Consider the following 16646-nt stretch of genomic DNA (forward strand, 5'->3'; position numbering starts at 1 on the left):
ACAATCTCTGTATATTAATGACATAGCCCAGGAAGCACAAAAATTTTAATCAATTCTTAGAATATGTGGAACAGTGGCTTCTACCCTAGTTTCTGAGGAACCAGTTTAGTTTAATTGATTTTTTTCCCCTTCTCCTTATTTCTGAAAATTGCTTTAAGAATACGGAGAAAATCTCTGTCAACAAAGCTTGACACCATAAACATCGAAGACAGTGTTTAGTGCCAATCTTTCCTTCCATGAGCACCATGTTACATAAACTGGAGATTGTTCAAAAGTACAATAAATCATGAACTAGAATAGTATTGTATTTAGCTCACTAACTGTTCAGTGTGTGCTTAGCTCTCATTTTGTATGTTCAATTTGATAAGGAAGTCAAGATGTGTTTCTTTATATGACCTATGTTTAAAAAAGAACACAGATAGGCAAGAAACCATGTTGGCTCCACCTTCAAAACATATTCAGAGGCCAGCATCTTTCCTTCACTCTCTTGTGCCCACCCTGGTAACCTTCACCTTACTTCAGAGCCCTCTATGACCGTGCCTTTCACCCTCGCCTCCCTGTGGTTTATCTTTAACAGCCAGTGTGTATCAGAAGTTAGGGCGCATCCCTTCTCTGCCCTCATACCGAGCTCATCTTGTACTGTGTGGATGCCTCGCCTGTCAGTTAAAAAGCCTGTGGCTTAACTTGTGCTTTTATATCTCCCTGTTGGTTACTGATGCCTCATTGTTAGGTCTCTTATGGTTTCATATGTGAATTTCTTTTTGTAGACATTTTTGTATGTGCTTTTTGAAGTTGGAAATCTATTTTAGCTTCATTTCTTTGAATTCCTCCTTTAGTTCTCAGGCTAAGTACTCTCCACAGTCTCTTCAGACTTGAGTGCCCTAGCCCACAGATGAAGTATTTTCTCCTTGGCACCTAGAGACAAACATGTCCTTGTGATACCAATCAGCTGGTTCCCTCTGCAGCATCTCTTGGCTTGTGCGCTCTCTCTCTCTCTCTCTCTCTCTCTCTCTCTCTCTCTCTCTCTCTTTCTCTCTCTCTCTCTCTCCCTCCTCCCTTCTCTCTCCCCTCCCCCTCTAGTTCATTCTCCCCATTGCCCATCGCTTATATAAATCTAGGGAGTAGAAAAGCCAGTCTACTGCATGAACAGGTACATAGCAAAAGAATGAGAGGTCGGTGTCTCCTTTCTGTATAATTCTAAGAATGTGTGTATTTCTCACAGATTCCTTGCTTGGTTTTGGCACTGTGAAATGGGAGTGCTGCTGATGCTGGGATTGCAGGAACCCTTGACCCCATGAGCGCAGATGCAATGTGCTGTCTCTAGGACCTCTCTCCCTATCCCCAAGTCTTAATTTTGGTGGAGAGTCCAAGTTAGTCCTCCTGTTCGTGTGTGTAGTACTATACTTCTTCTTAGAATGTGTGGGTGCCTTGTATCTATCAGTTTTTAGCTGTTGGAAGTTTGCTGCTCAAAATTACAGCTAATATGTTCCCTTGATTCATGAGAACTGATACATAAGATTCCATCAGTTTTACAGTGTTGATCATTCAAGCACTTCCACCATGTAACATAGGGCTAATTGCTTTAACATTTGAATTTATGTATAAAATGTTTGGTTTGATAAGATTAGATCATCAACATTTTCCAGGTACGTATGAATTTACTGTTTTCACAAAGCTAAACCCATTGTATTTAACTTCCAGGGTGAAAAAGAACAGCCTGTCTATGCCATGACCGGCCTCCGGTGGGGATCCTTCAGAGATGCTGGCGTCAAAGTTAGCAAGTAAAGGATGACTATGTTGCTATGTGATGAGTCTTTAAAAGTTTTCTTCCATCCTTTCTGCTGAGGTTTTAAAATACAGTGGTCTGGGAGTAAATCTTCCAGGGCTGGAAGTTTAATTTAACTAAATTAATTTAACTTTAATTTAGGTATGGATAATGAAATAGGAACAGCCAGGTAAAAGTTTGAATTTAGTCAGAAAGAATAGGGAAAGTTCCATTAAAAGAAGGGTATGTCTCTATTTTCAGACACATTTAACTTAGGCTCAAACTACAGAAGGGAACTGGCATTGCTTATCACTCTGCAGCATGCTTAGCTGGATCCCAAGGTGCTGCCTGGGCCTCAGGCCTTGTCCAGAAGGCTGTGTGTGAGGTATTTGAGGACACTCATATAGGTGGAGAGGCTTAGGGCTGCTCCCTTTTATAGGAGAAAGATGGTTGTCTGGCTTTGCCAACTGGAAGAAGAAGCTCAGGAGGAGTGGTCTGATGCTGGCTTTTATAGGCGTAGGCTTAGTTTTGGAGACTTTTGTAGGATGAAACTTCTGGCTCTGAAAGGGGTGTGGAGAGGTAGTGTGGTCTGGCTTCCGAGGCAGGACTGAAGAAGACACCCGGCAAAGTTCATCTCCTTTCTGGTGAAGGTGTTCTCTTTTGCCTACAGCCCAGGGCTTACAGTTTAGTAGAGCTTGTCTATGGAATGATTGTTCTCACATACCGCTCTCTCATCAAGAGCCTCTCTTGCAGCTGACAGGCCAAACTGTTAAACTTTCTTCCCGGGAATCTCTCCCACATTTTACTCTGTTATCCCTGGTAATGAAATTCCTGACAGTGGAATGCTGTCAGAGGACTACTGCTGTTCCTCATTACAGGCCATAGTCATTTGCAAGTGTGCCTTGGGTGTGTTGATTCCACAAATTACCTCGTGTTTGATCTGTCATCTCAAATTCCCACAGCTCACAGAGAGCAATTGCTTAGCTTTCTCTGAGAAAGTCTGCTCACAACAAACTGCTTTCCCAACAGTTCAGCACTAGTGCTGGTCAGCTATATTAGGAATAGCTCCTCTATCTGGTTCCATAGTTTGGCTGGCTTCTGATCAATGAGTTTCAAAGTCTGTGGGTGGTCATACACTACCTTAGCTAGGACTGACCATGGAGTCACTTTTGGAGTGAAATAAGAAACATTCCCTTGCTGGCCATAGAAAGACTACAAGTATTGTGTCAACATTTACTATTAGAAAAAGTGCAAAGAACTGCTTAAACTTTAGAAATAGACCACCCAAGTCAGGGTGTTTCTACTTGGCTAAGAAAAGGAGAAACCTATAAAGAGTTTTAAAAACACCATAAAATATCAATTATCCAAAGCCCTCATCAATACTACCACAATATCAATGTGAGTGATAATTTAGAGAGGCTCCACATTGGCTATAAGTTTCCTTATTCTGGGTATTTAGGCCATCATCCCTAATGAACAGGTCTGTGTTGTTACTTTTAAACCTTGCCCTTTCTCTGGCTGCTCTGCCGCTTCTAGCCTAACGTCACTGTCTTCGCTCTCTGACGTGTGTAGATTCAGTCCACTTCCCGGCACGCCTGCAGCGCCTGTGCTTCAGCCTGTGTCCATTGCACACCATGGCCACTATAATGCTGTTGTTGTTTTCCTCCCTGACTCCTTATCTGATCAGTTTATATCACAACATAGGCAGTCACTTATAATTTACTAGTATTTGGGGTCTGTAATCTTCTCAACTCACAGGCCCACAGGTAGGAATTTTATACTGTGTTCTTCCCTATGTTTATATGTTCTACATCTTTTTCCGTATGTGTAAATAAGGGCTAACTAAAGGCATTCTACCTGAACCAGTCAGGATCAGTACCGTAGCCTGGGTGTTGTCAGAGATAAGTCGAAAGAGTGCATCCACATCACTTTCTAGTTGCAACTCAGCATCTTTCTCACTAGTAGTTTTCAGGTGCTAGCAATAAGCAGTAAGTTTCCACTCTGAGACTTAACACTTGCCATATTAAAGCTATGAATATCAATAATATATACTGATAGATGACTGTGTGTGCATCTGTGTGAGAGGAGCCATGAGGTACAGGATCCAGTCCTGCGTCCTATGACACACTGGATTCATGCAGCATTGATAATAGCTCTCTGTGTGGCTTTATTGCTCTCCTGGTGACTCTTTGACTGTATTGACCCTACTCTGGGTGAAGGTCTGTATTAAAATGACTTGTAATCTTAGGGATCAAAGAGACTTAAGCTATATCTCTTATTAAGTACAGGAATCGTTCTACCATCTAATTGCATGTTCTTAGATGTGCCATTAACATTCAGGTTAAAAGTGGATTACTTTTGTTTTAGACCATGATCCTCAAGGCCCCAGAGCAGCCAATTACAGGAGAGGTTCAGTCGTCATCACTTGATTGTCTTGGATGCCATCTAACACATTGGTAGCTCTTTTCATCTTTTTTTTCTTGTTTTTTCTTAGGTACTGGTATCTTGGTCCTCTAAAAACCAAAGCAGCCCACTTTTTCAGCACTCTTCAGGTAAATGCACTTTATAATATAGAACATAACCTATGTTAATTTGATGTTTCTCTGTGATCTCTATATTTGAGATATTCTTTGCTACAGAGCCATATCACATGTTCCAATACTAAAATGGGACCTTTGATTTATATAATTACAGAAAACATTCTTATTTTGATAGACAAGTACCCCGATATCTGTTTCTTTCTATCTACTTATCCATCATCCATCCATCCATCCATCCATCCATCCATCCATCCATCCTTTGCCATTTTCTCCATGGCCAAACCCGTGTTTGATTTATCTTGAATACTTGCCTTTGCTATTCATTCATCCACCCTTACCAGATAAACCTTGAACAGAGTGAGCAAATGCCTACGTCATTAATATGTGTAACTATAGTACTACCTGGCAATGAACTGAAGATTTGTAATGGGTTATAGGTAAATTAATTGTAGAGGCTTGTATATGATATCAGTAGGTGTCAAACTGTTCTGGTTAAAAACTGTAGTACTTGCTATATATTGGACAGTACTGTGTAGAACACTTCCCTCATCACAGCATTCTGCTTGTCAGTGCTCTCTATACATTGAAAGGTAAATTAGTAAGGCCTGAGGTTATAGTGCAGCACAGTGACAAAGCACCTTGCCTAGCATGTTTAAATCCTAGGTTTGATTACTAATGAGAGAGTAAGGGGGCCTAGAAAAAAAGTTCAACAATTTCATACTAATGAAAAATCAAATAGGAAAATCACTCAATGGATGAGCTATATACTGTGTTTATCTTTCATGCAGATCAAAGCAGTATAGTCTCAATTTATGTTAGTTAATCTGAAAATTGATTGTGAAAAACTAGACTCCAATGTTAACATTTAGAGTTATCTGATTTCTTCTAATTATAAAATAATGTATATCCTTTGAAAAATGTAGCTCTCTCTAAGAAATTCCAGTTGGGTTGAAAAATTAAATGAAAAAACTAAAAATCAGTAAAATACTTGGAGTAAACACACATAATTTAAAAAATAAAATAGAAAAGGCAAGACTTTTCTACTCCTAAGTTCAAATTGGTTAGTAAAATGTTATTGTTAAAGAGAACAATTTCACTGGTTAAGTAGCAGCACCCTGGGAGGCAGCTGTAGCTGTGTTAAGATGGCAGCCTCTAGGTCCTGTGGACACTTTCTGTTCAGTGTTTATCAGGTGCTTGTTGCTCTGTGCTTGCCATCTAGAGCACAAGCTTCACAGACCCTCTGGCCTCAGGACATAATCATATGCCAGAGAAAAGTGCAGTGGATCCGTGGCGTGACAGACGGCAGGGGAGAAATGTGGACAGGCAACCCAGGAACAGAGGAGGGCCTCCTAAACTTGACAGAGGATCAGAGAGCTTTCATGAGGGAGGTGGCATTTATGCTAAATTTAGAACTGGATAAAGGGCACTTGGGATAGAGACGTGGACTGTATGAAGCCACTGTGATAAACCATGGTCATAAATTCAGGCTGGTGCAGTAGAATGTGTGCAAATGGATCCAGAAGGGAAGTATGGATGTACTCAGATCTGCATTGTGGGAAAATTGGCCTCAATGTGCACAAGGAGGTGGGCATGCCTAGTTGTAGGCAAAGCCCGCAGATATCAGATTGACAGAGTCATCCAGTGATCAGGAAAGAGCAAGTGCTGTGGTCTAGAGTAGGGTTGTTAATGGTGGAGTGCTACTGGAGTAAAATTCTCAGAAGCTTGAAGAATATTAGATTGGCAGATTTCTAGTCTGAGGGACTAGAGTTGGGTAACTTCGTTTTGTATTAATGTTGATGATGGTAAGACCAAGTTTGTGGAGGAAGATGAAGTTTTGGTTTGTGTGTGGTGAGTGTAGCATATCTTTGGTTCAAATATGTGTAGTTACAGTTGTGATTCTGTCTGGAACTCAGAAAGAGGCCCTGGGATGAAGAAATGTGTGTCCATGTTTTGAGGATATTGAAAGTGCGGGTTTGTAAATAAGAATTGATGGGGGGCTGGGGATTTAGCTCAGTGGTAGAGTGCTTACCTAGGAAGCGCAAGGCCCTGGGTTCGGTCCCCAGCTCCGAAAAAAAAGAACCCAAAAAAAAAAAAAAAAAAAAAAAAAAAGAATTGATGGCCAGGAAAAGCACAAAGGACCGTAAACATTTAGAAAACTAGAAGAAAAAAAAAAAACAAAACTGTGATGGTACTAAGAGAAAAGTCAAAAGAGAGCCCCAACATATCAGCCAATCAAAGAGGAATTTCAGGAGAAAGAAAGTACAAGTTTTAGGAAGTAATGGGAAGAGTCTAAATGAAAACTGGAGGTCGTCTTCTGAACGGGGAGCTGCCGAAGGTTTCCAGTAGGAAAAGGGAACTGTCTTTGAAATTGGGAGTTGCCAGAAGTTTGTCAGGTTCCAAAGTAAGAGGGTTAGATTATAGCAAAGAAAACTAAGAAATACATGGTAGGTGAAGAAACGGAGACAGTTAAAGGACGTGATGGGGCACACCTTTAATCCCCGCATTCAAGAGGCAGGAGCAGGGGAATTTCTGAGTTTGAGGACAACCTGGTGTACAGTGTGAGTTCCGGGACTCCAGGGTTGTACAGAGAAACCCTGTCCCGAAAAACAAAACAACGAAACAAAAAGAAAAACAAGAAAAAGGAAAAAAAAAGAAAGAAAAACACAGACACTCAGGATAGACTGTCTTCTCTTCAGGAATCTTGACTTGAAAGAGGAGAAGACAGAAAAGGTAACCTGAGAGAAACAGAAGGCAATAGAGCAGTGGTTTTTTTTTTTTTTTTTTTTTTTTTTTTTTTTTTGGTTCTTTTTTTTCGGAGCTGGGGACCGAACCCAGGGCCTTGCGCTTCCTAGGTAAGCGCTCTACCACTGAGCTAAATCCCCAGCCCCGAGCAGTGGTTTTTAAGAGAGCAAATGGCTGTGTTTTTACATGCACCAAAGCAGGAGTAGGAAGTGAAGAGAAGGGAGACAGACAAGATGACTGAGGTGTTAAACCCACACAGGTACAGAAGGCTGGAATCCAGGGCGCTTGCACAGAGGAAGGGCTTCCTTTGTCGCTGAGACAGGAGAGAAGTAGCGGTTCGGTCCAGACCAAGGTTGACAATGGAGAGATTTAGGACTTTCTCCCTGGTGGACCTGACATTCTTTGAAGACAGTTTGAAGCTGTGCTTCTGAAAATGAAGCAGGAGGACAGGTGGTAAAGGTGGCACAGAGTATTTAACTGTAAGAGTCAAGAGAATCCGTGCCAGAACCTGAGAGTCTGTGGTATTACTGATAGGCTCCCCAACTCAGCAGTGTGACTCCCCCACCCAATAAGTGTCAGGCTCTGATTCAGGGATCCCTCCCTCCTTCTCTTTCTCTCTCTTTCACACACACACACACACACACACACACACACACACACAGACGTAATAATAGTAATAATAGTAGTAGTAATAATAATAATAGTAATAATAGATAAAAATGTATCGTACAGATATCTAGTGTGAGAATGCTAGGCTTTGAAGCAGTGAAGAGGCCTTAGGCTGCATTTGCATTCTGTCCTCTAAATGGAGTCTGATGGCAGCAGTGAAGTAGGTGTTTGATGCAACTGGTTTCATTACATGTTTGTGTGCCGTCTGTAAATTGATGTTTATCATGGGGCCACTCTGCTCACTCGTGTTCATTCCTATTGTGGATAAGTAAGCGTGAAGAGGAGTTGTCAATTCAATTTGTTTTTCTCTGTGTCGTATGTTAGGGGACATAACAGAGACCATAGTCACTATGTTCATGGTTTTTAAGGCAAAATTGAAGCCTTCATTTTTCCACATGGGGAGAACTCTGTTTATTGAAGAGACAAATTATTAGAATTCTGACCTTTGCAGAGCAAAGCCCCCGTGTTAGGAGTTATGTGTGCGTGATGAAAGCTATTTTCTTCTTCATTAACAGGAGTGGCCTCAGACCCATCAGGCCTCCATCTCTTACACGGGCCCTACAGAGAGACCTCCCATTGGGCCTGAAGATGCTGCTCCCCGGCCTTCTCTGTACAGGAGAATATTACGTAGGCTTGCCTCATTCTGGGCACAGCCACAGGATGGTGAGCAACATGGTGACTAGATTACAAGCCCTGTTCAGCTTAGAAGTGGCCTGGAGTGGACACCCAGAATCAGTACTAGATAATCATTTGGTGCTGGAGGAGCCAGTCCAACCTTGTTGAAGTCAGACTCCTGGGTGCTGTCAGGGCAGGCTTCAATATCTTATCACTAGGTGCTGCAGTTCCTGTACTCTTTGTCACTGACATCTGTGCTATTGTGCTGCTGTCGGTGAGGATGCTTTAGGCAGAGAACCTGGTGTTTATCCCTGTGTATCAGAAAGATGAAGTAAAGTTTAGAGTTGGACAAAGGGCTGAGGAAGCTGACTACCAGCAGCTCAATACTTTCTCTCTCTCTCTCTCTCTCTCTCTCTCTCTCTCTCTCTCTTGCTCGCTCGCTCGCTCGCTCGCTCGCTTGCTGTGTGTGTGTGAGCGCGTGCACGAGTGCGTGCGTGTATGTGTCTGTGTGTTGGGGTTGGTGGTGTTGTAGTTGGGAGTGAGACACAGAGAGAAATGTTAGTAGAAACACTGGCCTATGTCTGATGGATTTCCACAGCCTTCTCCCCAGAGGTGAGCCCTGAGGTCTGGAAAGATGTACAACTGTCCACCATTGAACTGTCCATCACAACCCGAAACACCCAACTTGACCTGACGGTAAGTGGACTCATTTTTATGAATTTGGTGTCTGGAGAAACAGTGGCAGGTGCTTTTCTTGCACTAATTAGTTATTTTTCTACTTTACCCTGTGGGCATAGAGATGAAAGGATCAAGGAAAGGGAGGGGTAGTGTGCCTTTGAGTAACAAAGCACTGAGAAGTGGGAGCTGAGTGCATCGGGACACAGGAGCTCAAGGCTCTCGGAACACACATTTTCTTCATGATTGGGTGGTCCGGAGGATGCAGACGGAAGCTTTAGAAGTGAAATGTTAGAGAGAAGCTGAACATTCACTTGAGTAAATATGCATTATGTTTTGACTATATTAAATACATAGACTCAGACTCCCCAGGACACACAGATCTATAGCTATACATGTGGGGATCCTGTTGAGATAGGATCTTGCTACATGCTACAGGATAGCCTCAAACTGTGGTCTTCCTGCTTCAGCCTCCCACATAGTCGACTTACAGGCTTGTGTGCCACTTGTGGCCAATGTGATTTAATTTGGATATGATCTGTAGACATGGACTGTCCAAAGCTATTTGTCATATGTGGCTATTCATATTACGTGGGTTGAAAGAGAAGTTTCTCTGTCATGTCAGGGCTCTACAGCTATATGTCTTGCTGTCATATTAAACATGCAGATGAGAGTTTCCAGCAGTTTAGACAATTCCACTGGCCAGTGCTGCTGTAGATAGTTCACTAAAATTACCAGAAAACACAAGAAGGCAAATAAAACAAACCCTACTATATGCTGCCTTTATATTGCCTATAAGCAAAGAATTGATTTTCTAATTTTAAATGATGGAAAGTTAAAAGAATGATAGCTTATGGAACATGAAACATGTGGAAGTCACATTCCAGAATTTGTATATAAAGCAATATTGTAAGAGGAATGCAGTCCTTTATCTGCATTTCTCCTGTGGCCCTTGCACTGTGGTAGAGGGGACAGAGTAAAAGAGACCATGTGGCCCCAGCCCTAGATGTTTGCTATTTGGCCATTTTTAGAAAAAGCATACTGAGCCTGGAAAGGAGAAAACTTTAATTACTTCCGTTAACAGAGTTCCAGTGTAGGTCTTTCTCACTGTGGCTAATTACTATAACATATTCTGCTTTTATGAAAACCTGAGTAGTCTGTTCACTGTTACGCTGGCCAGTCCGAGAACTGGGAGGTGGAGCTGCAGGGTAGTGGGAAGGCTAATGTCTGGAGTAGTATTGACTTGTTTTCTGTTTATGCAAGTAATTTGCATCTCCTGTAAAATATTTGCAGATATTTTACCTTCTGAAATAATTCCAGTTGAATTAATGAACTAAACTCAAAATAATGAAAATACTTAAGTATTAAGTAAAATTTAAATGATTTTAAAATTTACTTAAGTAAAATTTAAATGATTATCAGTATAAAGTAGGAAAGTACAAAGGAGCTTTTCTAAGCATGACACCTAAGGCAAATTTTATATTGATGCATTAAAAAGATAAACTTCAGAATGACAATTGGGGAGAATATTAGGATGTGGCAGACAAGCCATTATTAGCTTTCCTTATCACAGACTCCTCAACTAAATCAATAAAGAGCGAACAGAGACAATATTAAACAATGGGCCAAAGGCTAAAAATAGAAAACCACAAAGGTGTGGGTTGGGGGTTTAGCTCAGTGGTAGGGCGCTTGCCTAGCAAGCGCAAGGCCCTGGGTTCAGTCCCCAGCTCCGAAAAAAAAAAAAAAAAAGAAAAAAAGAAAAGAAAGGAAGAAAACCACAAAGGAAAACATTTAGGAAAAATAGTTCATATTTATTACATGTTTATTAATTTGTCTAAGAATCTGATGGGAATTAGGTATTTTATTCCCAGATTCACACCATGTGCCTGTACAAGACCGTTTAACTGCATTTTATACTAAGGGTAAAGAAAAAGTGTTAAAGACACCAGGTGAGACAGTAACTACTGGATCCCGTGGGTTACACAGCACTCAGTGGTGATGTGCATGGGGAACTGGACCATCTCTTATCCTTCATGACATTGTAAACTACAACACTCACTCTATTTTCCGAGTGCATGCCCCTTGCCGAGGCAGGTGTGTAGTTGTTTAGTTTGTGGGCACCAGCACATAAGTACTCACTGTCCACATTCTTCCCTTACTTAACAGAATTATGAAATTGCTATGAATAGATGAGGTTAAAAAGTCTTCTGTTCAGAGAGATTTTTGAAAAGAAGATAACATTTCTATTATTCATTCTCTTTAGTTTTAGTCTGTGGTAACAATGTATTTCCAGTATTTTGCTCTTGTTCTTCTGCCATTGTTCTTTTCTCTGGTGACCGAATCTCTCTGAATGCGTGGAACGCAGTGTGTGTGATTGCAGCTCTAGATGAGCCACATTCAGGCTGCTGAATGCTCTTTGTGCTAATTACAAAAGTGGGTGACACTGCTTCTTATCTCTAGTGGAGCACAGTCATTTTTCTTTTTCCCTCACCACTCTACACAAGCAAATACAATCAAATATTCAGACACCGTATCTGTCATGTAATAGCTTGAAATGTTTACTTATCATTAAAATAATATATCCATAGTTTGAAAACAGCTTTAGGATTGTGGAATGTCAGAAATTTAATGTCTCTTAAATTAGCATGTTTATTCTTTAAAAGCACAGCATATTAAATAGATAGGTAAATAAATATTGATGCTTTTATTTAAATAATATATAATCTCTATATTTATTAATGTGGCAAGATGCTCATCGTATGTTGCTGAGTGATTTAAAAGATTTTCATGAGATAGTTGCTTCCGTTGTTATTAAAAAAACCAAAACTGCCACCTATCACTAAGTTTTGCAAATGGCGAGGTGAAGGCTCCAATTTTATTTACTCATTCCAGTAGCCAGATGTTCAGATGGGTTTATTGACTCTTTCCCCTCCAGATGGACAGATGATGTGAGCCACACAAGTGGGTGCTAGGAACTCAGCTCAGCGCCTCTGGAACAGCAGCAAATACTCTTTCCTCCTGAGCCATCTCATCAGCCCATGCTCTCTATAAATACTCTAGGATGTTTATTAGGTTCCTCATAAAAGTTTTATAAGGTTGCAGTGTTCAATACAATTTGAGGAGAAATGGCATTTCTATAGTATTGACCCTATGGCATGTCAATGTGATGTATCCCTTCATTTAGTGAGGGCTTCAATATCTCGAGGAGTTTTATGGTTTTCTTTAGTGTTTGTCTATTGCTGGGTATACTCATGGTTATCTTACTTTTGATGTTATTATCAGAATAATCTCTTAAAACTTCATTTCTCTGACTGAATGTAATTGGTGTGTGTGTGTGTGTGTGTGTGTGTGTGTGTGTGTGTGTGTTGATGCTGAATCAGCATCCTAATTAAATTCTTATTATGTTTGCTTATAGGTTCTTAGTTCTTATAGGTTTGCTATAGATTTTGCTATTATCAACAGCAAATAGTGACAGCCAGAAGTAATGCTAATGGGGGCCATTGCTTTGTTCTTGAACTTGATAGTTTTGTGGGATACCTTGTATTAGATAAGGAAGTTTCTCATAAGGAAAACTTTGCTAGGTTTGCCAAGAGTTTTATTAACTCTAAATGTCTTAGACATTAAATTCTATTGAGTGTCTTTTCATTATCCATTAAGGCACTAAGGTTCCCATTGAATCTGTCGGTATGAGCTGGTCTTTGAATGAATGTGAGACTGTTGGCCAAGGTGTAGAACAAGCAGTAGTTTTTCCTTTGTACCTCAAACACTGGACAAAATCTATGGAACAACTGTTGGCAAGAAATAAGTAGCGTGGGGCAGGGATCCCAGAGAGAAGGCACTCAGGTGGGGTCTGCCTTATCCCTGTCCTAGCCTCCTGCTTGTGAGGCCACAGCATGGAGATGGGCTTCCCAGGAGTCCATAGGCTCTTCTGGGAAGGCATCTCTGAGAATTCAGGGGTATCTGGGCAGTAAGAATTGCAGAGCGAAGTAGAAGAAAGTTGCCTTGAGGAGTGATCCAGGAATTCACAAGATCCACAAAGATCTCTGTGGTTTTGTCTGTATCTGCACTGATAGATGCATATGAGAAACCACCTGAGTTAAAGAAAGAAAACCTCCCAAGACACAGGCTCAGTCCTGGGAGATTCAGTCACATCTCAGGACCAAGAGGTGTGTTCCCACAAGGGAAAGGTGAAAATTGTCAGGCCTTGGGGGTTGGTCCTTAAAAAGGCATTTCCTCTATATGGGACAAGCTTAGTCTGATTCCAGGCTTACAATTCCCCTACCAGAATCCTCAGAGTTTCATTTCCTGGTAACCTAGGTGTGCCTGTAAACAAAGCTGAGGAAAGCTGTCAGCACAGGAAAACCATAGGTCCAGCTGATCAGCTGCCTTCAAGCTAGGGTGTTATTTTAATGACTTAGAATCACTCCCAATTCAAGTTTCTGTGGACTTTGTTGGAACACAAACACACTACCATATTATGTGCTACATGGCTGCTTTTATTTTTACATAGCACCCAGCAGAATCTGGTGGCTATCAGAGAAACTTCAGGTAACTCTCTCTGGTCTTAACAGGAAACACAGGGTTGTGTCCATTCTCACTGGAGCATGGCTTTGCTGCCCACTGCAAGTTTGAATATGCCTGTTTCCTTTCCCCTTCTCTCCTGTACATTCGTCCTAGTCGATAGTCAGTTTCCGTCCTCCTCCCTGCACCTCCAGTGCCATGCTGCATCACTGCATCATTGACCTGGCGTCTACTGGGCCTTCCCTGCCCCCTCTCCTTTCTCTGTAATGTTATCTCCTGGCTTACCACCTGCCTGTGCAGTTAGACCTCTGCCTCGATTCTTAGCACAGCAGGCAGTGACCCTATTACAAACAAGCCAGAACATTTCTTTCCTTGGAGTCTTCCACTGCCTCTCCATTTCACTCAACCTAAAATATACTGTCCTTAGAGTGGTCTCCAGAGACCTACCCATTCAGATGCTCTCTTCCTCTCCATAGTCATCCACTTTCCTTGCCCCAGCCACTCAGTCTGTACATTTTGGGGACAACCTCACCTGAAGGTCTTGGCTGGGGATGGCTTGTCTCTAGAACAGTGTTTTTTTAAAGTATGATCTTTAGACCGGCAGCACCAGATTACCAGGAAATCATTTGAAATAAAAACTCTTGAGTTTTACAACAGTCCTACTGAGCTATGAGAATGATAGGAGAGTCTGGATCTGTTTTTTAAATTAACTTTTAACCAACAAATACAAATAATCAACCCTCCAGGTATACCTGCTAAAATGTGAAAACTGTTTTCCCTGATAAGTGTATTCCTTCCTTTCTGACCTCCTGGGCTTTTGATCAGGTCACTTTCTCACCTGGCCTTTTTTAAAAATGTTAGTCACTGGGGCTGGAGGGATCGCTCCACAGCATACGAGCACTCTTTCAGAGAAGCCAGGTCTCCAGAGGATTCAGGTTCAGTTCCCAGTGCCCACACAGAAGCTCACAGCTAACTGAATATAGTCCCAGGGGAATTAGCACTCTCTTCTGACCTTAATGGATGCATGAACTACATGGACATACATGCAGGCAAAACATACTACACATAAAGTAAAAGTAAATAAATCCTTTTTAAAAATTGTACCGCCACCAGTGCAACCTCAGCCTCCATGTCTGTTTGTGACATTCTGTAATATAGTCTGATATATATCCATTTTCTGCTATATTCAGTAATATGCTGCTTTATTATTCTGTGCACTCCCTGTGGTGAAATGTAAATTCCTTGTGGGTAAAATTTCTTCTGTTAACCCAAATATTCTGAGGGCTGATGAAATGTGGCTGACATTTGGTAGGTAGTTGAATGAAATGTGAAATGTAAATTCTAAGTGGTCATTATGGTAGAACGTTGTGTTTTGTAATTCCTAGTTGAGAGGTACAGCTGTGCCTTGGTCCTTTTGAAACTCAGGCAGCGGCTCACAAGTTTTAAACTTCCCCAAGAAGGCCATACGGAAGTGTTGGATTGTGTCACAAAGGCTGGGCTTGTGTTGCTCACCAATGACTAGTAGGAAACTGAGGAGGGGCACAGGAATCGTGACTCTTTTCACAGCACGTCCTTATATATCAGTCTTTCAGAGCTTTGTGGATAGAACCATTATGTTTTGCAACCATTATTGGGGAATAAATAGGTCACTGTTTTCTGCTCTGGTTGCATTTAGAACATTGTAGAGAATGCAGACACCTGTGGGTGACAGCTTCATTAGCCCAATTTCCAAGTCTTAACATTCACATTCTTAATCTTTCTAGAGCAAAGAGGACTTTATGAACATTTGCATTGAGCCTGACACTGTCAGCAAAGGAGATTTCATAATCATAGGGTAAGTGCCTGTTCTGTAGAAAGTGGGACCTCACCACATAACTGGTGTCCTCAAACCTTTCTGTTCAGAATGGGCTGTCTGCTTAAGATGGAGACCTGCCAAAGGCCTCATCTGTCTGGGAATTCTGGCCTTTTTTTATAATGAAGGTAGCATGTCCGGTGCCTGTGTACTTTCGCCCTCTCTGCTTATTTTGGGAAGAACAGAATGTAACAGTCTGCCTTTCTATTGAAATTAAAGAATTCAGTGTTTCAGGCAATGCGTAGGACTGTAGTTTCAGTCAGGGAGCTTGATTGCCTCCTCACTGGCCCTGGGACTCTAAGGTCATTGACTTGTCTGAGTCCTTTCCCATCTATAAAATGAAAGGATATTATCATGTCTACTATGTCTACTACTTCAGGACTACTTGCCAGTCTCAAGGCCTTTGACATTGAGCAGCACTTCCCAGCGACTTTTACTGTGCATTCCGTTCACCTTGTCTTCCCATTCCCAGAACGTAAAGGACAAACCTGAAAGGACACTGAGAATCTACCTGAATGTTTCCCAGGCTTCCCCTTTCCTAATGCAGTAGACTCTTCCAAGTCCTGCCTGATTTGCTAACTCCTGCCTAGGCTGGAATTTCATTGGCTGAGGATTCTGTAAACTCTCCAGACATCCTCAAAGTAGCTGAGGAGCTGTGTGTTCCCATGCCAACCAGTAATCTGCTCAGCCGTCTTTGCTTTGTCCTGGTGCTCCCTCTCGTGCCCATTTAGGGATTAGACATTGCTGCTGCAACAGCTGTGTCTCCATGGCTGCATCATTATCTATTCCAGCGTAGGCAGCCGCATGCTTTTCATTAGTCTGTGTTGTTCTCGCCTTTCATACCAATTCTGCAAATACTGAATGGCCCCTTCTGCAGCCTTTGATTACTCTCGCTGTACAGTAAAAGGGAGAAGGAAGAAGCCTGTCCCTTCTACGGTGTGCATAAATCACCCAGTATCGTAAGTGAATCTAGCTAGTGGGAGCAGCCATATTCAAATCTCCTTTATGAAATGCGCACCCAAACAAAAGACCCCATTGTACCAATTAAGTGAAATGGCGATATGTTCAGCATCCTTTAAGCAAGTTTCCTTTTGGTCCTTAAGAGAAGTAAATTTGTGTAATGCATGTGTCCACTAAATATCTCAAAGAAAGATGATGAAACTGCTTTTGAAACTCTGATGACAAATTCAAACATGAAAAATTGCTATTTCCAAGTAACAAAAGATAACTTTTTTTGAGACAGGGTTTCTTATAGCCCAAGTTTACC

At 41.5% G+C, this 16646-nt stretch overlaps 1 protein-coding gene across 5 annotated transcripts in view; it reads left to right on the top strand.

The window, feature by feature from the left end:
- Nucleotides 1-16646, top strand: part of Agk (acylglycerol kinase) — a 79032-nt gene that overhangs the window by 59692 nt on the left and 2694 nt on the right. For all 5 annotated transcript variants that reach the window (NM_001127497.1, XM_087659014.1, XM_087659015.1 and 2 more), the window contains 5 exons: nt 1702-1781; nt 4260-4317; nt 8232-8379; nt 8930-9027; nt 15291-15361. In NM_001127497.1, coding sequence (NP_001120969.1) covers nt 1702-1781; nt 4260-4317; nt 8232-8379; nt 8930-9027; nt 15291-15361 — 455 coding nt within the window. The remainder of the gene's footprint in view (nt 1-1701; nt 1782-4259; nt 4318-8231; nt 8380-8929; nt 9028-15290; nt 15362-16646) is intronic.

The sequence above is a fragment of the Rattus norvegicus genome, chromosome 4 (genome assembly GCF_021556685.1).
Source record: "Rattus norvegicus strain SHRSP/BbbUtx chromosome 4, alternate assembly SHRSP_T2T, whole genome shotgun sequence".
NCBI classification, from domain to species: domain Eukaryota; kingdom Metazoa; phylum Chordata; class Mammalia; order Rodentia; family Muridae; genus Rattus; species Rattus norvegicus.